This window comes from Trichosurus vulpecula, chromosome 8 (genome assembly GCF_011100635.1).
Source record: "Trichosurus vulpecula isolate mTriVul1 chromosome 8, mTriVul1.pri, whole genome shotgun sequence".
In the NCBI taxonomy this organism is placed as follows: Eukaryota; Metazoa; Chordata; class Mammalia; order Diprotodontia; family Phalangeridae; genus Trichosurus; species Trichosurus vulpecula.
The window spans coordinates 251046331-251072289 of NC_050580.1; the positions used below are offsets into that span (position 1 = coordinate 251046331).

The 25959-nt window shown below is 41.0% G+C and overlaps 1 protein-coding gene across 3 annotated transcripts in view; it reads left to right on the forward strand.

Annotated features, from left to right (window-relative positions):
• TDP1 (tyrosyl-DNA phosphodiesterase 1) overlaps positions 1-25959 on the forward strand; it is a 184195-nt gene that overhangs the window by 45186 nt on the left and 113050 nt on the right. For all 3 annotated transcript variants that reach the window (XM_036769574.1, XM_036769575.1, XM_036769576.1), the window contains 5 exons: positions 10094-10264; positions 11813-11891; positions 17471-17656; positions 20837-20885; positions 23537-23603. In XM_036769574.1, the coding sequence (XP_036625469.1) occupies positions 10094-10264; positions 11813-11891; positions 17471-17656; positions 20837-20885; positions 23537-23603 (552 nt within the window). The remainder of the gene's footprint in view (positions 1-10093; positions 10265-11812; positions 11892-17470; positions 17657-20836; positions 20886-23536; positions 23604-25959) is intronic.

The window sequence follows — 25959 nt, forward strand, 5'->3', positions numbered from 1 at the left end:
CATCGCTTACATTATCAAGCGCAGAGTACATTTAACCTGGCTTAGTATGTATCAGAACTGTGTGATAGTTGCTCAAATGTTGTCAAAATTTTAGCACATTGTGATAATAATCACTTTTATAACATGAACTAAGTTCTTTCATCCTGAGATAGCCTAGACTTGATTTTGCATTCCTGCTATTGGTGGCACAGGAATTACGTCTAAGATTTTTGACCCAGGCCTATGCTGTGTTAGTCCCATGGTCAGTTGTACTCTTAAAATGGGAGATAGTATGGCATAGTGTCTAGAAAAGTGACCCCAGAGCCAGGAGGCCCTGGTTTAAGGCCAGCCTCTGCCAGTTACTGGTTCAGTAACCTTGAGCAACATACTTAACCTCTCAATATTCCAGGCAACTCTCTGAAACTACAAATTGCAGAGAAGGAGCTAACCTTCATTGGAAGGGGAAGTTTTCTCATCCAGAAAGCCCTTATGACATTGAAATAACAGATTAAGGTCCCATCCCTATTCTTACCCTAAAATGAGATCACTTAGGAAAAATAGATAATAATAAGTTTGCATTAAAAATAATACCATTCGTAGGCCAATTCATGTTTTTCTCCCTGCCTGATTTTGGGGGGAAATACAGACTACATTTGGACCAACATAATAGAAATTTTGAGCAGACGCAAACATAGAGTGTCCCAGCAAATCCCTCTGATGCTTTCTATTAACCATAGAACCTATCTTTGCCACCTACCATGAAGTGTTCTTCTTTCACGATTGATTTTAAAAGTGAGACTATTTAAGTTGTGGGTACTAGGGGGAACATTTAGCAAAGTGTTTTATGTTCCTCTAGGGCAAAAGGAATTGTTAAAATGAGAAATGCTTTTGTTTTTTATTTATCCCTGAATTAAGTGTTGGGAAGACTGAGGTCATAGCATCATCACAGTGTCGTTAAATGTGGTTTGTAGTAACTCATTTCAAGCATTACAAGCCGCAGAATATAAAAATTTGGACCAGTGCAGTAAACGTGAAAAATGAACTCATTTTGCAGAGCTGTCTGCAGACTGAAGAGGCCAAGGTGATGCAGGGAGCCAGCCATGATTTGTCTCTTAATATTTGTTTCCATGCTGATGCCTCGGTGAATAGTACCACTTAGATTTCAGTGAGGGGGATTAAGGGGAATGTGACCAAAAGAACAGAAGCAGAAAAAGATGGAGTTGGGGGGAAGGAGGGAGATAGAAAGACATGATATGATGTACCATTGGGAAACAAGAGGTAGGATATTAATATTTGGGAAGTGTCAGGATCATAGGATGTTGGAACCGTAAGAAACATTAAAAATCATGTAGCCTAAGCCCCCACCCCACACACTGTTACAGTAATAAAACTTGATAACAAATACAATCTATAACAATAAAATGTGTAATGTATTTCATAGCACATATAATATACCATATAGTAACTGTCCCCAGGGATAACATTAGAGATTATAAAATGCTTTGGTGAGACCTGAGTAAACTCTTTGTGTGATATTGTCGTGATCTATAAACAAGTGGCCTAAATTATAAGATTATTACAAGTAGCATAAACACAAGAGGACATTTGCCTTTCTCTTCTGAATCCCCTGCCGTCAGTTGGCAGTAGTAATGGCAACGCCACTTGTCCTCCTAAGGTCTTTGGCCTTTTTGGGCTGTGACTTCATGTTCTTCAGCAGTGCGTTCCCTTTTCCATTCACTTAACTTTAGTCGTGTCCAACTCTTCATGACCCCCCTTTGGGGTTTTCTTGGCAAAGATATTGGGGTCTAAAAGGGTTAAATGACTTGCCCAGGGTCCCACAGCTAGTAAGTGTCTGAGGCCAGATGTCGGTTCAGGAAGGTGAGTTTTCCTGACTCCAGACTCAGCACTCTATCCACTGCCAACCGGCTCATGGTGATATTTATTATCTCCATAGAAATCTTCAAGATGGGTAGTGGTCAAGTTTTGACAAATCCCAGAGGTTCTCGTTCAAATTCCAGATACAGACAGGAGGGAGATGGCAGACTGACTGTGCTGAGTGTGTCAGGACACTAAATAGCTTCATCGGTAGTCACCAGCAGGCAGTTACCAACCACCACTCCTAACGTCATTCCTTGAGACGCGGGAAGCTCTTTCCTCCTGAATAGTTCACCTTCTGCCTCTTTGAAGCAGAGCTGTGCATTCAGTTATCCTCTCTCATGATAATCGTGGGTTATCCATAACGTTTATTGATGATTCTTAGATCTATATATTCAGACTTGACTTCTCCTTTGAGCTCTAGTCTCACATGCCAGCTGCCTCTGGGATAGCTCATACGGAACGTTCTGTAAACATCTTAGAACTCACAAAACAGAACTCGCCGTCTTTTCCCCCGTGCCCTCCTTTCTTTCTGATTTGTGTTGCTATAAAGACTATCAACGTAGTCCCTGCCCTCAAGAATCTTGAGAGAGAACACATAGAAGAGGAGCTGAAAAGTGAGTGAGAGAGAGGTGGGTGGAGGGGAGAAGGTACCTGGTCAGGGACACAGTCCCTGAGTCTGGAGAATGGAGGATGCCTCATTCTCCAAATGGAGGTTTAAGAATACCTCACCAGTGGGAGAAGGAACTTTCAGGAGTAGAGTCAGAAGGCAGCTGAGGCATGGTGGCTAAATCCAGAGAATGAGGGATGGCTGGTCTGGGCCCCATCCCCCAAATGGAGGTTCTGGAAAGAACTCCCCTAGTGGGAGAAGGGGCCTGCAGGAGATGGCTAAGGTTTAGTGATTAAATCCAGAGAATCAGGCTGGGTGTTGGTTTTTTGTTTGGTTTTTGGTTGAAGGGAAAGTATCAAGCTTTTTTTTTCTTTTTTCATGAATCTTTAGATGGCTTCTTGTAATTCCTTGGCTGTTGGCTTTTTGAGTTATTGAGGAAAAAATTTATTGAATTGCAGAATCTCAGTGTCCGACAGGATGTTAGAGGTCATCCAATTCAAGCCATACTATAGAATTCTAACCTTATCTTCAGTTGTGATGTTATCATGATTATAATAATCTTTTATCTTCTATCAGTGACTAATTCAAGTCATTGACAGGTTTTTTTTACTGATTGTACAATATAGATAAATTTACATTTTTATTTCTCTCCTTTTATTCAACAAAAGTCAACTTGAAGGGGAGATAATAATAAAGCTATCTAGATATAATGAAGGGGAGCAGAGACGGCAATTACACTGAATTCCAGGGTATGGTAGAAGTGGGTGGAAGGGTGTGGTCTATGGAGTGGACCCTGAAGATTCTGCCATCGCTTCCTATTCTGAGTTGTGAGGAAGAACGATAGCTCAGGGACTAATTAGTCAGTCCACAAGTACTTGTTCTGTTTTAAGTGCCGAGGATTCACAGAAAGGCAAATGTGTATACCTGTGAAGTCTGCCACACAAGGTTATGGTGAGGCTCAAATGTAAGGGTGTATGTGAGACGGTTCGCTTGTTTTAAAACACTGTATTATCATTCTTGTTATTTAGTCCACCATTACCTCCATTTTCTAGGTAGGCCTTCTCTAACTCTTTTCTTCCTCCGTCTAACACTGCTTATTCATTCAACCAGCTTGCTGCTGTAGAGGGCAATGCCATCCTCCCAGTCCCTTAGGCTCCCAGCCGAGGAGTCATCTAGATTCCTCACTCTCTGTCACCTCTTTCACATCCAAGCTGCTACTGCCGAGGACTGCCGATGTCCCCTTTACAACATCCCTCAAATAAGCCTCCCTGTCTCCTCTAATACTGCCACCGCTGTAGTGCAGGCCCTCATCCTCCCGCACCGTGATTGTGGCAGTAGCCTGCTGGTGGGTCCCTCTGCCTCAAGTCTCTTCATTCCAGTCCATTCAGCCACTAAAGTAATTGTGCTAAAAGGCAACTCTGATCATTACACACACACACACACACACACACACACACACACACACACCCATCTTCTGTGGCATTCAAAGCCCTTCATAAACCAGCGCCCTCCTACCTTTACAGTTTTCTCACACCTTACTCTCCAACGTATAATCTTTGATCCAGTGACATGGGCCTACTGGCTGTCTCGTGAACAAGGGCTTCTTTTAAGTCCCAGCTAGAATCCCCCCTTCCCTAACCCCTCTTGATACCAGTGCCTTCCCTCTGTTAGTTATTTCCTGTTTATCCTATGTATAGCTTGGCTCTGTACATATTTATTCACATGTTGTCTCCTCCTAGATTGTAGCCCCCTGAGGGCAAGGGCTGGCTTTTGTTTTTTTTGTATCCCTAGCGCTTAGCACAGTGACTGGTACATAGTAGACACATGATAAATGTTTTTTTTTAATTGAACCCAGAGTTACAGAGGAAAAAAAACAAACATTCCCTACCCTCAAGTCACCTTCGTTTGAGGATGAGGAATTTGAGAGATGTTGTAAAGGGGACATCAGCAGGCCTTGGCAGCAGCTTCGATGTGGGAGAGGTGAGAAAGAGTGAGGAATCCAGAACGACTCCTAGGTTGGGAGCCTAAGGGACTGGGAGGATGGTATTGCCCTCTGCCTTCTTTTGGAGGAACATATGTAGGTAAATAGAAATATTTGCAAAGTAATTTCAGGCAGGACTCTCACCTGGGGGGATAGGGGTAGGAATAGGGGGAGGCTTCCTGTAGAAAGTGTACTTGAGCTGAGCTTTTAGGGAAGCTAGTGATTCTGAGAAGCAGTAGTGCATTCTAGGCAGTGTGATCAAAGGTGGGGAAAACTGAATGTCTTGTTGTAGCTGTCATTTGCCTTTCGTTCTTGAACAGGACCATGCCATCAGGGAGATGTTGCCATGATATGCGAGTGAATTGGATTTAAGTGAGGGAGGGCTTTGCAAAGTCACCAGTCTCACTCTCTCCTCTGGAGCCATCTGGGTTCAGAATGCTTTGTATGAGAAAGAGCAAGGAAGTTTGCAGCATAGAGCCTTGAAGGGGGCAGTAAAAGGGACAAAAACCCTGGAAAGCAAGATGGAAGCCAAATTGTGAGAAGATATAGATGCCTTGTGAAGGAATTTGTATTTGAGCTTAGAGGCAACTGGGAAACCTTAAGCTCTCTGTACAGGGGAGTGACGTGGTCAGACCTGTGCTTAGGTGACTTTGTGGAGGAAAGGCTGAAGAGAGGAGAGGCTTGCCATTTAGGAGGCTGTTGAAGGCACGAACTTGAGTTAGGGCATATGAGAGGGTGATGGAAATGTGATGTGGAGATGTGAAAGAAAGAATTAATTAGATTTGTCAATGGGTGGGGGATGGGGGAAGGGATGGAGAGGGGTAGTGAAGGGTGGAGGAATGACTCCAACATTGTGAATTAAAGTGACTGGAAAGATGCTGGTGCCCTTGACAAACCTTTAGAAATAAGGTTGTCCCTATAACAAGGAATACATAGTTCGCAATTATAAACGCTTTGCTTTTTTGGGGGGGGGGGGATGAGGCCTTTGGGTTAAGGGGCTTGCCCAGGGTCACACAGCTAGTAAGAGTCAAGTGTCTGTTCTGAGGCCGGATTTGAACTCAGGTCCTCCTGACTCCAGGGCCAGTGCTCCATCCACTGCGCCACCTAGGTGCCCCCAATACCTTGCTTTTTTAGCCATTGGTGGTTTCCTTCTTAGGTGTATCTGTGTAGGTGTGGCAATTGTGATGTTCTGGAGTTTGGAAACCCGATTTACATTCATTGCCAGTCCCAGTTTGTTTCCAACAGACTGTGACTAATGTTAGATGCGAATGTGGCATCTAACAATAGAGACTGTCTGTCTTGGAATATAAGCTGTCCCGTAGTTGTTTTCTGTGCTCTTTTATTTTCCTTAATCTTTTTATTCATTCATTTAATCACTGTTTATTGTCTGTAACGCGCAGTGCTCTGTGATAGGCACTGAAGAGGATACAAAAATAAGTAAGACATTGTCCCCATTCTCAAAGAACTTTCCGTCAGGTATTAGTAGCTTTGAGCTGTTCCTCTAGGGGCAGCTAGGTGGTGCGGTGGATAGAAGGCCAGGCCTGAAGTCAAGAAGATTCTTATTCCAGAGTTCAGATCTGGCCTCAGACACTAATTAGCTGTGTGACCCTGGGCAAGTCACTTAACCCTGTTTGTCTCAGTTTCCTCATCTGTAAAATGACCCGGAGAAGGAAATGGCAAACCACTGCAGTATCTTTGCCAAGAAAACCCCAAAGGGGGTCATGCAGCGTTGGACAAGACTGAAATGACCGAACAACAGCAAAGCATTTCCCCTGTTTCTTACCCACCTTTCACAGCCGAGCTCATTTTAAAAGAAAGCCTTTTACGTTCACTGCCTACACTTCTTCCCCACCCACTCCCTTCTCTTAACTCCTTGCAAACTTGCTTCCTGCCCCTCCTGTACAATGAACCTGCTCTCAAAGCATGCCAGTTATCTCTTCATTATTAAACCTAAATGGCCTTTCCTCCTTCCTCAGTCTCCTTTAGCTTTTTACTCAGTCTTTCCCTCTTGGATTCTCTTTCTCTCTTGGCTCCCTAGATGTCTTCCTAAAATGTCTCCTTGTTCTCCCCCTATCCATCACACTGTAGTCTCTCAGTCTCCTAGCGTGGATCTTTATCCTGCCCCTTCCTCCTAAATGTGGGTATTGCTCAAGACTCTTTCTTCAGGATCCATTTTACATTCTTTGTGCCCCGGTGATTTTTTCTCCTCGTGGGTTCAGTTGTCAGCTCTGCTCCATGATTTTCAGATCTGTATGTTTAGCCTGAAACCAGGCCTGTACTCCACCTAGTTATCTCCTGGTACCTCAAGAATCAGCATGTCTAAGAGGGAGCTCAGCCTTCCTTAACCTTCCCATTTTCCAATCTTCTCATCCAGTATTTGATCTTTCCAGATGCTCAGACTTTGATCCTTGACGCCCAGTCATGGGCCGAGTTTTGTCAAATTCTGTCTCCACAATGCCTCTCATATCTGTCCCCTTCTCCCCATTCATTAGGCCACTACATTAGCTCAGGCCCCCTTCACCTCTCATCTGCCCTATTGTCTTCTGATTGGTTTCCCTGGCACCATTCTTTGTTCTTGCTAATCCTTGCTTTGCACAGCTGTCATACTCCCTCCTCCCAGACTTTCAGTGGTTCCTTACTGCCTGTAGGATGAAATATAAACTTCTCTGCCTGACATTTAGGACGGCCGCAGTCCCTTTCTGGTTGATCTCTCCAGCCTGATTTCGTATTACTTCCCGCTAATTCCCCAGGCTTCTGCCCTGACTGGCCTGTTTGCTGCTCCACAAACCTGACTGGGCGATTCTTCCTTCCATTCTTTTGTTCAGGCTTTTCCCCCATCCCTGGAAATGCCTCCTCTTCTCATTTCTGCCTTTGGGAACTCTTATCTGCCCACGAGGTTCAGCTCAGGCACTGCGTCCTTTATGAACCCTTCCCCGATTCCCCTTCCTCCCTAGCTCCTAGAGCTCTTTACTTCTTCAGCTATTCCTAGAGCTGTTTGGCTGATTTCCTGACCATGTTTCACATTTATCTGTATTCATGTTGCATCCCTGCAGTGGAATATTAGCTCCTTGACCAAATACATGATTCATTTTAGTCTTTGTAGAACAAAAGCCTGGCTCAGTCCTCTGCAAAGGGTCTAATAATTACTCATTGAATCGAATAGTCGTCAGGGTAAGGCATTTATGGAGATAAATGTAATACAGACTGAAACACGGCAGCCTTAAAAGAGCCCAGATGCCAAGAGAGTTTATGAAATTTGCTTTTCTCATGCCGTAACTCGAACACACGTTTTCCTGCCTATTCTTTCTTCCTGGGACATTGCCATCCTCCTGTGATAACATAGTTTGAAAGGATCATATTTTCTAATGACGGGTTAATACGGACTTCTGAACTTGGAGATGGGCAGACACGAGTCTAAATTCTACCTCAGACACTTTTAGCTGCGTAACCCACAGCGAGTCACTTGACCTCTGTCACCCTCCTCTGCAAAATGGGGATAACAACAGCTGCCGTTTATGTAACACCTACTGTGTGCCTGGCACTGCGTTAAACACTTTATAACAACTCTGTGAGGTACGTGCTATTATTGTCTGCGTTTCACAAACGAAGAAAGAGGCAAACAGAGGTTAAGTGAACTGCCCAGGGTCACACAGCTAATAATAATGAGGAGGATGATAGCATTTATATAGCGCCTACTGTGTGCCAGGCACTGGGCTAAGTGCTTTACAGTCATCATCCCATTTGATCCTTACAGCCCTGGGAGGTAGGTGCTATTGGTATCCCCATTTTACAGATGGGGAAACTGAGGCGGAGAGGTAACAGCTGGTAAGGTTCTGAGGCTGGATTTGAAGGTAGATTTTCCTGACTCTGGGCCTGGATCTCCATCCACGGCACCGCTTAGCTGCTCCTCAATGCCTCCTACTTCCCGGCGTTGTCATGAGGATCTAATGCTAGAACATCTTTGAACCACTTTGTAAGCCTTAAGGCGCCAGGTAAATGCTTGGTGGTGTTGTTATGTCTTTGGGCATAGTGACAGTGCAACAAGATTTCAGCCTCTTGGGAAAGAGAAAAACAGGGAGGCAAATACCTTGTAGAACTCACGTACAAAGTATTTAACAAAAAGGTGGAATACACAGTTAATGGTCTGCTTTTGGTGCCCTGTATGTCGTTTGTAATTGAAGAGAAAGAAATCTGGTGGAGTGACTTACACAGTAATGCTTTACCATTAGCTTCTGTGGAGGACGATGCTGTGCTCCTTATGGAAAACCTGACCTGGAAGAATGCGTGTCTCCATGTCCCCAGGATTGTTTTTCACATTCATAAAAACAGGGCAGATACATGTATTTGGTGTATAGGAAATTGTAACAAAGACCTGCTGTATTTTCCCAGGTGAGTGGTTAATGGCAGACTCATACCTTGTGGCTTGTTGGATCAGGCACCTCTGACTCTCTTGGAATTGTTTTGTTCAAATCATGACTCATCAGAACTGTGTATTAGAGATTTTTTAGGGCATTTTAGATACAAAAGAGAAGCTGAATAATTTTTATGCTTTGAAAAAATAATCACGATATTTGCAAAGGGGAATGGAGAGCTATTTTCTTGCACTATACGTTTTTCTTCCCCATTGATGCTTCAAGTCACTGGATTCCCACTGATCTCCTCTAGTACATAAGGATATTTAGAGGCTATAACTTGAGAAGTAGTTAGTTGTTAATGTAAGTAGAGAGGAGACTATAGTTACACATTGTCTCTTCTACCCATGGAAAAAACGTCAGATGGGTAGTGAAGGGACCTGTGTTCTAGCCAGTCTTTGCCATTCTCTGTGAGTCTAGGCTAGCCCTTCCCAAGCCTTATCTTAAAGATGTTGAGACAGGGTTAGATAACCTACAGGGTTCCACCTAGCTCTGACCTGGTTATATACCGCTTCAAGCTTTGAGAAGCATTTTACGTACATGAGCCCATGTGATACCGTGTGACACCCCCAGGAGGTAGGTGCTTCAGGTATTCCTGTTATTTTCATTGTAGGCCATCTCTAGTTGTCCTGATCTGTATCTGGCCACTGGACCCAGATGGCTCCGGGGGAGAAAGTGAGGCTGGTGACCTTGCACAGCCCTCCCTCAATTAAATCCGATGCACTTGCAAGGCATGGCATCGTCTTCCTGAGGTCATGGTCCTCTTCAAGAACGAAGGACAGACAGCATCAACAGTCTTCATTGTCCAGCTGGAGAAACTAAGTCCATATAGCTAATAGGTGCCATAGGCACCATGTGCACCCAGGTTTTCCTAATGCTAGGTCGAGCACCTTCCACACTCTACCATGATCTTAGAACCACTGTTCTGATTCATCTTTCTGGCTTCTGGCTTATCCATTTACAACCATTCCAGGAAAATGAAAATCTGGCTTATCTGTCAGCTAGAAAAGAACCACCAATGGTCTGTCTTAGTAATTTATTCCAGGGCTTAGGGTGGGAGAATACTTGGTTGTTCTCCTGAATATAACAGTCATTTGTATCCTTAATAAGCATTAATCACCTCTTCTCTTTCCCTTTCCCGGAATAAATGCATGGTAAGTAAAACAGCCCAACACATCTCAGTTTATGTTTTCTCAACAGTTTTTTTTCTTTCTTTCTCTTTTTTTTTTCTTACAGAATATGGCTCAGCCCTTTATATCCACGATTACCATATGGAACACCCAGTACTCATGGTGAATCATCAACAAACTTCAAATCGGATCTGATCAGTTACTTAATGGCTTACAATGCTCCTCCTCTCAAAGAATGGACAGATATCATCCAAGAGCATGATCTTTCTGAAACAAGGTACGCTTTGTTCAACATGGTAATTTATTAAGTGCCTAGTAGGTGCTAGGCACTATGCTAGGCTCTGGCGAACATAGGGGTGAAAATGAAGCAGTCTTGGCTTTCAAGGAACTTAAATTCTCCTAAAAGAAATAATATTTCTACAGGTAGGAAAATGCAAAGTAAATATAACATAATTATTGAGAGTGTGGAGGCAGTAGCATAAAAACAAAATAATTAATGGGTGCTGGAGTTGGGGTAAGGAGATCTGACAGTAGTAGCTGTTTCTTTGAAATCATGTGGAACAGGGGTTTTAAAATCTAGGGAACACAAGTAAATTTCTATAAACTTGGATGGGGAAAAAGTTATGTCATTATTTCGTTAAAGTTGATTTCCTTTGTAATCTTTTGTATCTTATTGCATTTAAAATCATTATTCTGAGAAGGGGTCCAATAACTGCCAAAAAGGGCCTCTTCCACCCCCACCCCCCGCCCCGATTTAAAGACATTACAAAAATCTTGAGAGCCCCACATAAGGTCTTTCCTGTTAATATGTTGAGGAATGATGGGTTGGTATTTATCTGAATATGTTTGTTATTTTTTTCTCTATCCTTTTTTCAAAATGTGCCCCAATTTACCCTTGCCTTGTGTTTTGCCAGCTTTGCGATGGGAAAAAGTGAAACCTCCTGCCTCCCTTCTTCATGAGGACACAGAAATCAAATTTCTGAACCCTATAGGACTTAAGTCCTGCTTTTCTTGTGGGGCATGCCACATTTTGCCTTGCCTTATAGTTATTTCTATCTTATGTCCCCTGATTGATTATGAGCTTGTTCAGGGCAGAGAAGGTGTCTCATGCATCTTTCTAGCCCCTCGCCATATCTTGTCTGTAAAAAGTGCTCAATGAATATTTGTTGAATGAATGAAAATGATAAAGCAGAGTATGGGCACTTAAAATTTCATGGGGCAAATTGACCGGCAGGAAAGAGGCTGGAGATGAAAGTGTAGAATATGATTTTTTATTCTCTACTGTAAACTCCCTGTAGATATATACGGAGCTGTGTCTTTAGTCCTTTTAAAAAATTTCCCATGGTGCCTTGCACCTTGTATATGCTCAGTAAATGTTTGTTGAATATAAATTGTTTTTAATGTTTTAAAATTCTGAACTTAAAAAAACACCAGATAAAATGAGCATTTCCTCCATATGCATTGTAGAGCCAGGGAGGGGATGCCACATGAAACTCAATCTCTACTATAAGTAAAGAGCTTGCTTTTCTAAAAGTTGGGTTGTTTATTGTTTTGTTCTTTGGCAAAGAAACTTTTAAAAAACACAATGCCTTGCAAATAGTAGGCGTTCTGTGAGTGATTTTTTTCTGATTAATTGAAAACACTACGTCTTCCTCAAATGACATGCTATCTTTGAATATAAATTATTCCTCCCTTGGAAGCACCCTATTTAAAGTGAGATCTGGAAACATTCCACATGTTAAGTTTTTAATTTAAGTTCTGTCTCTTTCGTTGCCAATACCCTGAGTTGCTTTACATTTTATCACTTATCTCCCCTGGTTTTTAGAGTTTATCTTGTTGGGTCCACTCCTGGACGATTTCAAGGGAATCATAAAGAAGACTGGGGCCATTTTCGGCTTAGGAAGGTAATAGAGCCTCTAACGTTTTTGTGTGTTTGTTTTTCTTAGATTGTAAACTCCTTGAGAATGGGGATGCACTCCCTAACTGTGTGCCCAGGGGTTAATCTCTCTGTGTCTCAGCCTTTTCATCAGTAAAGCTAGAGCACCTCGCTCCCAAGATTGTTGGGGGGATTAAACAAGAAGCTTTGTGTGGTGCTTTGCAAACTTTAAAATGCTGTGTAAATGATAATTATTATTATTGTAGTTATAATTATTATTATTAACATTACTTTTTATTAATAACTGAAAATTATAATAAGTTATTTTAAATAGTAACAACAATATTTGTCTTGGTATCCCAAGTATCTAGCCATAGTGCCTGGCACATAGTAGGTGCTTAATAAATAATTGTTGATTCATTCTTTCTGTTCATGCATGCTTTCCCTCAGCTTTTCTATTTACATGTCCGTGCTTTTATAATGTTGTTGAGGCTGCCTTTTCATGGTGCTTAGCAAACATTGAGTAGGTTTGTAAAAATGTTTGATTGCCAATTTCATTGATTTCCTACTTTGTGATTGCTGGCTGTTACTCTTAGAGTCAGAGCCAGTGTTAGTTCATGGGATAGGGCTAGAGCACTGATTGATTTAGAGGAAGCTGGGTGGCACAGTGGATAGTGGGTGCCTGAACACCCAAGTTCAAATCTGGTCTCAGATGCTTACTAGCTGTGTGACCCTGGGCAACTCAGTTTCTTCCTCTGTAAAATGAGCTACAGAAGGAAATGACAGACCACCCCAGGGTCTTTGCTGAGAACATCCCACGTGGATTCACACGCAGTTGAATGCTACTGAACAACAACAGTAATGGATTTAGAGCAGGTAAAATGAGAAGCTTGAATTAGATGGTATCGAAAGGTCCCTTCTCATTCTTGACTCCTGTGACCTATGGTTTGGACCTATTAATTTTAAAAATATTTACTGATATCATCTGTTTTTACGTCACCTTTATTTCTCATTGTATGCCTTCCCATGTGTGTGATCCTCTATAACTAAGAATAAAAAAAGAGGAAAAAGAGTCTGCAGAACCACCATTGAAAATGTGTCTGATATGGCAAGGGATTAAGATGGCAGCTGGAAAGCAGGGACTTGCATGAGCTCCCCCCTGCCCAGGTCCCTCCAAACACCTATAAAAATGGCTCCGAACAAATTCTAGAACTGCAGAACCCACGAAATAGCAGAGGGAAGCAGGGCTCCGGCCCAGGACGGCCTGGATGGTCACTGGGTAAGATCTATTGCACGAAACTCGGAGCGGAGCAGAGCCCTGCATGAGCCGTGCCCGGACCAACCAGACCGGAAGCTGGGCAGAACAGGCCCTAGAGCCCTGAATCAGTGAGCTCTGGCAGACTTCTCAACGCACAAACACCAAAGGCAACAGAGAAGGTTAATGGGAAAAGCAGTGGGGACAGAGTGAAAGGAGTTCCCAGCTCGGCCACCGCCCCAGGGGCAGTGGAGGTGGTGCAGCTCAGAGGCTGCTTACAGAGCTACGGCTGCAGTTGCTTCTGGCCCCAGGCCCACCTGGTGGGAGGAATTAAGTGGCGTATCACAGCAGGAGTGCAGACCAGCTTACATCTGAGTCCAGTCTGGGTTGGCGGTTCTTGGGGGAGGAGGAGTGCTGCTGTGGCAGAGCTTGCTGTGTAGAAATAGCTCTGAAAACAACAGCACAGCCCCTCGAGCTTGGGACAAAGTACTCTCTAAAAGCAGTTGTACCCCAACGAAAAACTCAAGGGTCAAGTAAGTTGGCTGGGAACATGGCCAGGCAGCGAAAATGGACTCAGATTCGGACTCAGACTTTGGAATCTTTCTTTGGTGACAAAGAAGACCAAAACATACAGCCAGAAGAAGACAACAAAGTCAAAGATCCTACATCAAAAGCCTCCAAGAAAAACATGAACTGCTCTCAGGCCATGGAAGAACTCAAAAAGGAGTTGGAAAAGCAAGTTAGAGAAGTAGAGGAAAAATTGGGACGAGAACTGAGAATGATGCAAGAAAACCATGAAAAACAAGTCAATGACTGGCTAAAGGAGACCCAAAAACATACTGAAGAAAAGAACACCTTAAAAATAGACTAACTCAAATGGCAAAAGAGCTTCAGAAAGCCAATGAGGAGAAGAATGCCTTGAAAGGCAGAATTAGCCAAATGGAAGAGGAGATCCAAAAGACCACTGAAGAAAATACTACCTTAAAAATTAGCTTGGAGCAAGTGGAAGCTAGTGACTTTATGAGAAATCAAGATATTATAAAACAGAACCAAAGGAATGAAAAAATGGAAGACAGTGTGAAATATCTCATTGGAAAAACCACTGACCTGGAAAATAGATCCAGGAGAGATAATTTAAAAATTATTGGACTGCCTGAAAGCCATGATCAAAAAAAGAGCCTAGATGTCATCTTTCAAGAAATTATCAAGGAGAACTGCCCTGACATTCTAGAGCCAGAGGGTAAAATAGAAATTGAAAGAATCCACCCATCACCTCTTGAAAAAGAGCCCAAAAAGAAGACTCCTAGGAATTTTGTCGCCAAATTCCAGAGCTCCCAGATCAAGGAGAAAATACAGTAAGTAGCCAGAAAGAAACAATTTGAGTATTTTGGAAACATAATCAAGATAACACAAGATCTAGCAGCTTCTACATTAAGGGATCGGAGGGCTTGGAATATGATATTCCGGAGGTCAAAGGAGCTAGGATTAAAACCAAGGATCACCTACCCAGCAAAACTGAGTATCATGCTCCAAGGCAAAATATGGATTTTCAATAAAATAGAGGACTTTCAAGCTTTCTCAGTGAAAAGACCAGAGCTGAATAGAAAATTTGACTTTCAAACACAACAATCAAGAGAAGCATGAAAAGGTAAACAAGAAAGAGAATTCATAAGAGACTTACTAAAGGTGAACTGTTTTGTTTACATTCCTCCATGTAAAGATGATGTGTATAATTCATGAGACCTCAATGTTAGGGTAGATGAAGGGAATATACAAATATATATATATACACACACATACACACACACACACATATAGACAGCGGGTACAGGGTGAGTTGAATATGAAGGGATGATATCTAAAAAAATAAAATCAAACTAAGGGATGAGAGAAGAATATATTGAGAGAGGGAGAAAGGGAGAGATAGAATGGGGTAAATTATCTCACATAAAAGTGGCGAGAAAAAGCAGTTCTGTAGGAAGAGAAGAGGGGGGAGGGTAGAAATGGGGAGAAAATTTGTAATTCAAACTTGGGAAAATCAATGCTGAAAACTAAAAATATTAAATAAAATAAATTCAAAAAAAAAGAAAAAAGAGAATTTATCTGATATTACCTGTAGTATTCCACACCCATAGTTCTCCACCTCTGCAAAGAAGTGGGGAGAGATGAAGTGCCTTGTCCTACCTCTTCTTTGAAGACAAACTTGGTTATAATATTATAATTTCATAGAATTCAGTTTTAATTGGTGTTCTGTTTAAATTATTGTCATCATTGTCAATCAGCAAGAATTCATTTTTGAAAATGTTTTTAGTTATTTTTAGCATTCTTTAAAATTTTTAAAAAAAGTCTTCTTCCCCTTAACCCCTCCCCATTCACTAAGAAGGCAAGCAATTATCGTTCAGTTGTTTCAGTGGTGTCTAACTCTTTGAGATCCCATTTGGGATTTTCTTGGCAAAGATATGCTCCACTAGTTTGCCATTTCCTTCTCCAGCTCATTATACAGAAGAAGAAACTGAGACAACAAAGTTAAGTGACTTGTGCAGGGTCACAGAGCTAGTAAGTGTTTGAGCGGAGATTTGAACTCAGGTCTTCCTAACTCCAGGCTCAGCACTGCATCCACCACGCCACCTAGCTGCCCCTAGTTCAAGGTAGCCAATAAGATACGTGTCTGAGTCCAGACTTGGGCTCAGGAAAATGAGTCTTCCTGACTTCAGGCCTGGCACTCTGTCCACTGCGCCACAGTATTAATTAGACATGTGAAATCATGCAAAATATATTTAGATATTAGCCGTGTCACAAAAAAAGCAAGAAAAATAAAAAGATAAAATCATACTTCAGTTTGCACTCAGAGTTCATCAGCTCTCCCTCAGGAAGCGCATAGCATTTTTTATCAAGAATCTTAAATTGTCTTGGATTATTGTCTTGATCAGAGTAGCTGAGGTTTTTTCTCACAGTTGATTTTTGTAGAGTATTGCTTTGCTTGGTTCTGTTCGCTTCACTTTGCGTCAGTTCACATCGTCAGTAATTTATTAAATGTGTACTGTTTGCCAGATCCTGTGCCGGGCGTATATAAGTTTTGGGTTGTGCTTGCTTCATTCTTGCAACAAGTCATACAAGTTGCATCCATCACCTCTTACAGTGCAGCAGTAGTCCATTGCGTTTCATCGGGCCCCGCTCCATTTAGCCATTCCTTAATGGCAGGTGCTTGAAAGGATATATTTCTTAAAATAAACATCAGTGGGGAAAAAAGGCAGAACTTTCCTTTTCCTTCTGCCTATATCTTCTGGCCTCTCTAGAACCCACCTGTTCAGTCTGTTTCTTTTAGGAATATTCGAGCTTCTAGTGAGCTTTCATAGTAAGAGAGTTCTTATTGTTAGGAGGCTCTCTGAAGAAGGAAAAGAATGTTGATGAAATCTGTCGCTGTGTATTGGAAATGGATTTAATTTAAACAAAGTTAGTCTTTAAATGCCGTGAAGGCGATTCCAATTACAAAAGTTATATTTGCTCCTGATGTGAAAAATCATGGAAAAAGTCAACAAATAGAATTCAGTAGACTTAACCCATTGGAAAGGATGGTAATAATGGGTGTTTTTAACTGCCTCATTAGGACATAATTATCAGCCCTTAGTAAATCCTGATGTGACTTCCTATGTCTTACTCACCATATAAATCTGAGGCTGGATAGATACTGTGCAAGAATTCCTTGGAGGCCGTGATAGTGGCCTATATGCCAAGAAAGTGCCCGGCACCATTTTTTAAACAGCGTTAATGCTTTAAAAACCTATTAGGTGGGGCAGCTAGGTGGCGCAGCGAGTAGAGCACCAGCCCTGGAGTCAGGAGGACCTGAGTTCAAATCTAGCCCCAGACACTTGACACACTTGCTAGCTGTGGGACCTTGGGCAAGTCACTTAACCCCCTGCAAAAACTAAACTAAAACCTGTTAGGATAATCAGTAGGAAGAAGCTAGCCATAACTGTCTACTACTGCCGTGGGGGGACAGCCTGGCTAATAAGGAACTATGTTTTGCATGACTTCAGATGTATGATCGATATCATATTGCTTGCCTCCTCAATAGGTGAGGGAAGGGGCTTGAGGAAAGAAGAGAATTTAGAACTCAGTGTCTTTTAAAAGTGCTAAAAATAAATAAAAATGGAGAAAGAAGAACAGCAACCACATTTAGGGGAAAAAAAGCAAACTTTTGTTTGATCTTTTGTCCAAAAGCATTGAAATTCATAAGGTTTTAAAAGTTTTCTTATAAGGAGAACGCTCAGTATCTTTCCAAAGATGACTCCAGTTTTTGTCTTGGGCTATTTGAGCTTATGATGCATAATGCCAACTTTCTCCTCCCACAGCTTCTGAAAGAGCACACCTCTTTGGTACCTGAGCAACGGTCTTGGCCTGTTGTAGGCCAATTTTCAAGCATCGGCTCCTTGGGAGCTGATGAGTCCAAATGGCTTTGTGCTGAGTTTAAAGACAGCCTGGTGATTCCAGGAAATCACGGAAGGACTCAAGGACAGCCTGATGTCCCTCTCCATTTGGTAGGTAACTTTCTATATCCACTTGATAAATTTTTACATCTTCAGCATGGCGAGAAAAGAGCGCAGGATGTGGCGTCAAGGGGACTCGGGTTGTCGTCCTCGCTCAGCTGCTTGCTACTCTTGGTGTGACCTTGGGCAAAGTCGATTAACCTCTTTGGGACACAGTTTCCCATATGTAAAAGGAAAATGATGTTTAAGGTCCCTTTTGACTCAACCTCTTTGATTTTAAGAACATTTGACAGAGGTATTCAGGGGCTTTGAATGGAGGCTGTAACTTTTCATCAGCATCTAGAGAGAGCCTGTAGGATTGAAAGAGCCAAAGGCTGAAGATTTGGGTTAGGGTCATGCCTCTGACACGGTGTGATCTTGGTTGACTCACTTTACTTAGGTACGTGGTATAATGATTAAAGCAGCAGACCTGGAGTTAAGAAGACCCGAGTTCAAATCCAGCATCGGACACTTACTAGCTGTGTGACCCTGGTCAAGTCGCTTAATCTTTGTTTGCCTCAGTTTTTTTAACTGTAAAATGAATATCATAATAGCGCCCATCTCCCACAGTTATTGTGAGAATAGAATGAAATGATGTCAGTAAAGCCCTTGGCGCATAGTAGGCATTTAATAAATGCTTATTCTCTTCCTCCCCTTCCCTTTTTCTTGTTTGTAAAATGGAAGAGGTAGTAACTTACATTATCTACCTCCTTAGGTTTTTGGGGGCCTCAGTTTTCTCATTTGCAGTATAAAAGGATTGAACAACATATTCTTTAATATCCTTTTCAGCTCGAACATTAGAGACTCAAAATGATTCACAAGGTGCTTTGTAATTATAAAATGCTAAGTACATACACATGTGCGCCCCTGTTTTTGATTGTTTCTCTGAGCTGGCACTAAGAATATGCTGGTCAGAACACTGCTATTCCATCACAGACTAACTCAGTACCTTGACTCAGTTGCAAGGCTTTTCTGAGTCATCACAAACAATGTTAAATATTTAGAGAGTTATAGGTTAGTAATTAACTTTCCATTTATTTAACGTTAATTTAAGGAGAAATCAAATCTAAAGTCACGTGGGTGGTTTTCCCCCATCTTTCAGTTTCCTGTAAGCTTGTTACTAACCTTTTGCATTTTTGATAAGATAGGCCTTTATTATTTGAGTAGCGTTTTGTAAAGCTTTAAAAAGCTAAATATTAACTTTTTATGAAGCTCTCTTTTGCATCACACTAATTGGTTTGTTTCATTTGGAATAATTCATGCTTTTAAAAATATAGTTTTTTCATTTTTTAAGTTGAGTGAAGATTCATTGAGTACCTGTTTAAATATGTGCAGGAGATTGTACCAGGTTTTATGGGAGCTACAGAGAATAATAAGGAATGGTCCCTGCCTTCATGAAGTTCATGATCTAGTTGGAGAATGTACTCAGATAGCTCAAATAGAAAATGACATATGCGTAAATACTAGCAAACAGAATGATAGGAAAAATCCAAAGAAGGTAGAGGTCTAATTCTTTTTGGGAGATCAAACAAAAATTTCTTGAAGAATGCAGCTTTTGAATTTGGCCTCGAAAGGATGGTTTCATCTGCTTCGCTCCAGCAGGCAGAATTATGGGGACAGTGCTTTCTAGGGATGGAACAGAGAGGGGGAAGAGAATAAGCATTTATACAGCACCTACTGTATGTCAGATACTGTGGTAAGTGCTGTACAAATATGATGTTATTGTTCCCGCTTTACAGCTGAGGAAACAGAGTTAAGTGACTTGCCCAGGGTCACACAGCTAGTGTCCGAGGCCAGATCTGAACCCAGGAAGATGAGTCTTCCTGACTCTCTATCCACTGTGCCATCTAGCTGCTTCTGTTAGCCAAAAATTCTGTTAGTCAAGGGGCTAGAGTTCACTTTAAGGTAACATGAAGGGGAGTAGAGAGATACAGTGGGTAGACGTTTGAGATTTTTGAGTGAAGGAATGACATATCAGAGCTTTTCAATAAAATCATTCCCCTTCACGTACTCTGTGGTCCAGCGACACTGACCTCCTCGTTATTCCACTCTCACCTTCCAGCCATGAGTGTCTTCACGGACTGTCCCCTGCCTACATCTTTCTTCCCTCTTTTGCCTCTGCCTCCTGGCTTCCTTCAAGTCTCAGCTAATGTCCCACTTTCTTCAAGAAGCCTTTCTCGGTGCTCTTTAATCTAAGTGCCTTCCCTCTGAGACTATACCTGTTTATTCTGCCTGTCTTCTTTGTGTGTAGTTGTTAATGTGTTGTCTCTGCCATCAAACTCCTTGAGAGCCAGGACTCTCATTTGCTTTTTTTTTTTTTTTTTTTTTGGTTTGTCTGTATCCACAGCGCTTAGCATAGTGCCCGGCACAACAGACTCTTGGTAATTACTGGTCGACTCACTGACTGACTGTAGGATATATTGGAGAGATTGAAACTAAAGACAGGGAATGCCACTGCCCTTTGCAAGATTTCCTGGGAGTGGGGCAGCTGGGTGGTGCAGTGAATAGAGCACCAGCCCTGGAGTCAGGAGGACCTGAGTAAGTGGGACACTTGACCCACTTACTAGCTGTGTGACCTTGGGCAAGTCACTTAGCCCCAATTGCCCTGCCTTCCCCCCTCCAAAAAAAAAAAGATTTCTTGGCAGTTAAAATTATTGGTTGGCAGGATGGGTGAAGAGAAGTTGAAATGTGGAGCTACAAATTTAAAATAATTATAATGACCCACTCTCATAGAGTTCTTAATAGTTTACAAATCCATTTACTTCTCTTATCTCAACTGAGAATTGAAGAAACTAAGAATGGAAGGGGTGAAGTGATTTGTCACACAGTTGGAATCATGGCCATTGTAACCAGGATTCTAACCCAGGTCACCTGGCTTCAAATCTAGTACTCTTCATTACACCACAGAACTGAAGGGAAGAGAAAGATCAGAGATGAAGGGGAGTCTGAAGGGACTGCTGGGGTTTTGACTTCCAGAATGGTGGTGGTGTTCATAGCAGTAAGGAAGCTTGAGGATAGGAGAAACTGGAACAGATTTGTAGGTGATAGGTTAGAGAGGGAGATGGAAGATGCAAGAGAGGTAGGATATTATTGAGGTCTTGGGGAAAGGAGAGATTGGGAATCAAGTGCACAAATAGAAGACTGCTTTATTCACCTGATGCATTCTCAATTTTTTTTTCCTTCCTTGTTTAGATTTATCCCACTGTGGAGAATGTCCGGAAGAGTTTGGAAGGATATCCTGGTAAATCAGCGGCGCCTTATTGGTGGTTGTTTTGAATAAGTGTTACTAGTTTTCTAAACTAATTTGCAAAAATGGCTTCTAATTTAGAAGAATGTTAGGGTCTTCAGTGAAGTCAAGGGGGTGGTGGGAGGAGGAGGAGGAGCTTTATAGGAGTGTGGTTCATTTGTGTTTCTCTAATCTTCATTAGAGATTTTTCAGAATAGTGAAGAGCTAGCTTGGTATAGTATGTAAGAAAGACAGCCTTGGAACCAAGAAGACTTGGATGCCAGCCCCAGACCCGACTGGAGCTTGCACGTAGTGGCTGTGTGAGCCTTGGCAAGTCCCTTAAGGTTTCATTGCTTTAGGCAAAACTCATTCTTTAAGATGCAGAGAATGTGCTGATCTGCATTCATGAAGGGAATTTTCTCACCTGGAATTTACCTTTAAAAATGAAATCAGAGGTCTAGTTCCTATCCCAGTAGCAATTGATTCCTCATCCATGAACATTTTTGTTTCTTGGCTATAAAGTCTAGACTTAAGTGATTTCCAAATAAAAGAACAAAATGTCCTTTTCTATACTAACTCAGGACCTATTTCTTAGTTTTATCCATTCTACACACAAAAAAAGAAATGAGGGCGTTCAGGAGGAGGGTGAAGGATTACATTTAAAATTATTTTGAAAATCAAGCCTTTCATTTTTGTGCCTTCCCTCTGCCTAATTTAGAACCTGAATATAGATAAAGAAATTAAAAATGTATTGTGGGTGCTTCCCACTAACGCAGAGTATTAATAAAACCTTATTAGAGAGGTTTTGTTGATAGTGACATGGGCTAGGCCTGTGATTTTAATGGTCTAGGGAATTTCCGGTTGAGGAAATTCTTTTTTCCCTGCAACCTACATTCTCTGCAGCGTGTAATCTAGTTAAATGATTTGCCTGGGTTCACACAGCCCCTGTGATTCAGAGGTCGGAACCCAGGTCTTCCAGATTAAAAGGCCAGCTCTCTATATACTATTCCTTCCTGCCTCTCAGTTTTTATTATCTCTTTTTGTTTTCACTTCATATTAATTTCCAAGTATATTCCTCCCCAATCCATCCAACTGTCTCTTATAACATTTTTTCAAAAAGACAAATCAACAGAATACAACCCATCATCTATTAAATTACATTCATTAAAAATTCACATTTAATGAAGAATACTGTATTTTAGATAAGGCTGTTTTTAAAGCAAGGACAGATGCGATGATTGTGTTTAGTTTTGTGTAACAAGAGATAGTATACCCTTTTTAAAAATCTAGTTAGGAATTTTCTAGCCATAGCAAGCTAAATTTCAAACCCTTCTCTTTTGTGGAGATAACTTAATTAACTTTAAGCTATAATTTCATCTCAAACCATATTTGTATTTGGAGGAGATAGCACTGAGTGGTGGAAAAAGCATTGGGTTTGGAATTAGGAGACTTGCCTTCCTGTCTTTCTTATGTCTCTTATAGCTATTAAGCTTAGGCATGTTGCTTCATCTCTTATAATTATGCAAATTAGCCCAGCTAAAAGTGTCCTTAAACAGGTGGTTTTTTTTTTGAAGTCCAAAATCTTACTTCCAGGTAATAATATTTGATATATCTTTAATTGTTTACAGAATTCATGTACACACAAACTCACATATGCAATATATACATAATGCACATACAACTCAATGATCCTTATGACAGTTTGTGAGTTATGTATGTATATGTGTGTGTGTGTATGTTAGCGTGTCTACAAATTCTGAAAACATTTGAAGAACAACCTAGATGTCAAGTATTACTTTTTTTCCAGAATTATGATTTGAACTTCTAGTAAAAAAAAAAAATTACTGGTAAATGAAACTTTTTACTGGGTTCATTTGTATAATTATTACCCCCCTTCTACATTTGAGAACTTAGTTGTTTAGGTCATATTCTGTATGGAATATTGGAAGGGTTTTTCTTTCCTCTTCTACACTTTATAAATTATACAGTAATATAATTCTAGATCTGGAAAGGCACTTAAAGACCGTCTAGTCTAGCCCCTTTATCGAGATCAGAAAACTGAGCTTCATTGAGAAGAAGTAACTTACCCAGAGTAACCAGCTAGTCGGTAGTAAGACAAGAGATAAAGCTCTGACCTCTGAACCTGTAATTCAGAGATTGTCTGAGAGGCCCTTTGTACTAAACTACATCATTTTTAAACTCAGGATCATAAGACTTCCGGTTAGAAATTACCTTGGGGATTTCATTTTATAGATGAAGAAACTGAGGCCCACAGAAGCTAAATAATTTACCCATTTACCCAAGGCCACATAAATAGCTACTGAGTTAGTCTAGCTTCAAACTCAGATCCTCCAAATCCAATTTCAGTGTGCTGTTCACTATGTTCTGATGCTTCTCAATATTTTAAACCTTTCCATGCCCTGTAGCAAGTCTAGGTTGCTTAATCTTCTTTTCCAGGAAGAGAAACCAGTTGTAGGGCTTGGACAATTATTTTTTTCAAAGGAAGATTTTATAAGGTTAAAGTAATGAAGATTGTGTTTTTTTTATCTACCCACTGGTGGTTTACTGATTTTTTTTTCAAGGACTCTTCCAGCTGCACTGTTACTTTTTAAAAAGATCTTGTACTACATTTTCTAACTGATTTTGTCTTCTGTTTGTCTTAAAAGCTGGTGGCTCTCTTCCATACAGCTTACAAACCGCAGAAAAACAACTTTGGCTCCACTCCTATTTTCAGTAAGTACTAGTTTTATGATGTTTCTCCTTGTTAAAGTTGATGACAACAAGTGACATTTAGACAGTACTCTGAAGTTTGCAAATTGCTTTAAGAACATTATCTGGATTGAGCCTCACTACAACCTTGTGAGATAAGTACTTTTGGTATAATTGCCCTATTTTAGAGGTAAATTGAGTGAGGCTTAGGAAGACAGTGACTTGCCTCATGTCCCCACCACCAGTAAGTGTCAGAGACAGGATTTGCACCTACATCTTTCCAATTCCAAAGCCAACACTCATCCTATAATACCACTTTTCAAAAATAGACTCTGCAGGCTGCAGTCGTATGGATTTTTTTCTTTTCTCTATATTTGATTACTAAAATAATGAAATAAGAGAATTTAAAAATTTTTTTGCTGGAGAAAGTCACCTAAGGCACCATTTCTGCTGTTAAGGAGAAGGTACTCAAATTTAAATGTTGGGGGTTACTTTAAAGAATACTAAGATTGGATATCAGCTATATTAAATGTCCTGGAATGTGGTATAAGTAAAACAGCATTTTAATCCCTATCTCCCAGGTAGAATATACCCTGCCCATTAGCTGCTAGTTTTGACTTGTTGAAGAGTTCCTCAGGTTCCCTAGTAAAGTAGGCATTTCAGACCCAGTGGGATTGGGCTGTTTGTGTTCTGTCAAATCAAGTTATGGGTTCCTTTGTTGAGAGGAAGATGTAGTCATATTGGCATATTGATAGAAAGCAAAGATTCAGATAGTTGTTGTGCAAAGGGATAATTAAAGAAAAATGCCATGTCAATTTAAGACCATTGTACACAAGAAAATCAATCAGTAAACATTTATTAAGTGCCTACTGTGTGCCAGGCACTAGGCTAAGTGCTGGGGATACCCAAAAAGGCAAAAGACAGTGCCTGCCCTCACGGACCTTACAATCTAATGGGGGAGATAGCATGCAAACAGATATATACACACAAGGTATAGATGAGATAAATGGGAAAGGATAGAGAGAAGGCGCTAGAATTAGGAGGGGTGGGGAAAGGATTTCTGTCGAAGGTGAGAGTTTAGTTGGGGCAGTGACTCGTCCCACCACATCTCATGGATGTGGATCATCCTTTCACTGTTACTGCCTGCTCATTCTCTGCAGGTCTTTCTTGAGTCTTTCAGAGAGCACCCATGCAGTACATTAATAGCTTTTTGTTAGGTCTTTTCCTAGCTCGTGGATGCCAGTGCATCTCTCAGGCTGTCTATGTATTGCTTTTCATTCTTGCTATTTGACTGTCCTACCTTCTTCTTGACGTATATATATAAAATATGTATATATATGCTCTTTATTTATATGCTGTTTTATATGCTGGCTTTTTTTTTTTACTCTCACTCCTTGTTGGTAATACACCATGGCATGTTTTACACTTACCATGTATCTGGGTCATCTGAAATTTTGATTCTTCTGAGCTCATGGTGTTCTGTGATTTGTGGCCATAGAGCATTGTTGGAGAGATTTTGGTTTTGAAAAGATGGGCTTTTGTAGCAAAGAGTATCTTGGGATGATTGAAAGTGCTATACATTTTTCCAAATGTAATTGAACTTAATCTGCTCTTTTATGTTCTATAAGGTGGTATTTCTTGTAATCCTCCTTTCTCTTCCTCTATAACATAAGCAAATTAACTTGTAATTTAAATTTCCTAGGGTTGTTATGAGGATAGATTGAGACAACACTTTGCAAACCCAAAGCACTATATAAATTGTTACCTTAAATCACTGGTACTCTTGGCTTCCATGACACTAATTAACTACATATTTTCTTTAATAGATGTTAGCCATCAGCACCAGACAAGTATGATTGGTTTTCAGTCATTAGAGTGCAGTCAGGTATACTGACACTAACCTGCCCTGTACAAAAGTTGATAGTGAAAAGGCCCAGGTACCTATGTAACTGAGCAATTTTGTTAACTTCTCTGAGCCTCAGGTTCCTCAGTTGTCAAATGAGATGAGAATGCAAGGTTATTATTGACTAAGTGCTTTGTAACAATATATGTGTCTGGCACATAGTATCTACTTAAAAATGCTTGTTGTTTGACTGACTTTTAAATTACTAATACATTTTAGCATCAGCAGTTCGTCAGACTTCTCATTCTGGCCATCGTTTGTTGTCGGATACTAGGTGTACTAAAAAATAGATTAGGGAGTTTTTGTTATTAGAGTGCCAGAAAAGTTTTGTTTTTGGAGGGGGGAGGGCAGGGTTAAGTGACTTGCCCACGGTCACACAGCTAGTAAGTGTGTCAAGTGTCTGAGGGTGGATTTGAATCCAGGGCTGGTGCTCTACTCACTGTGCCACCTAGCCACCCCCCGAAAACAGTTTTACTA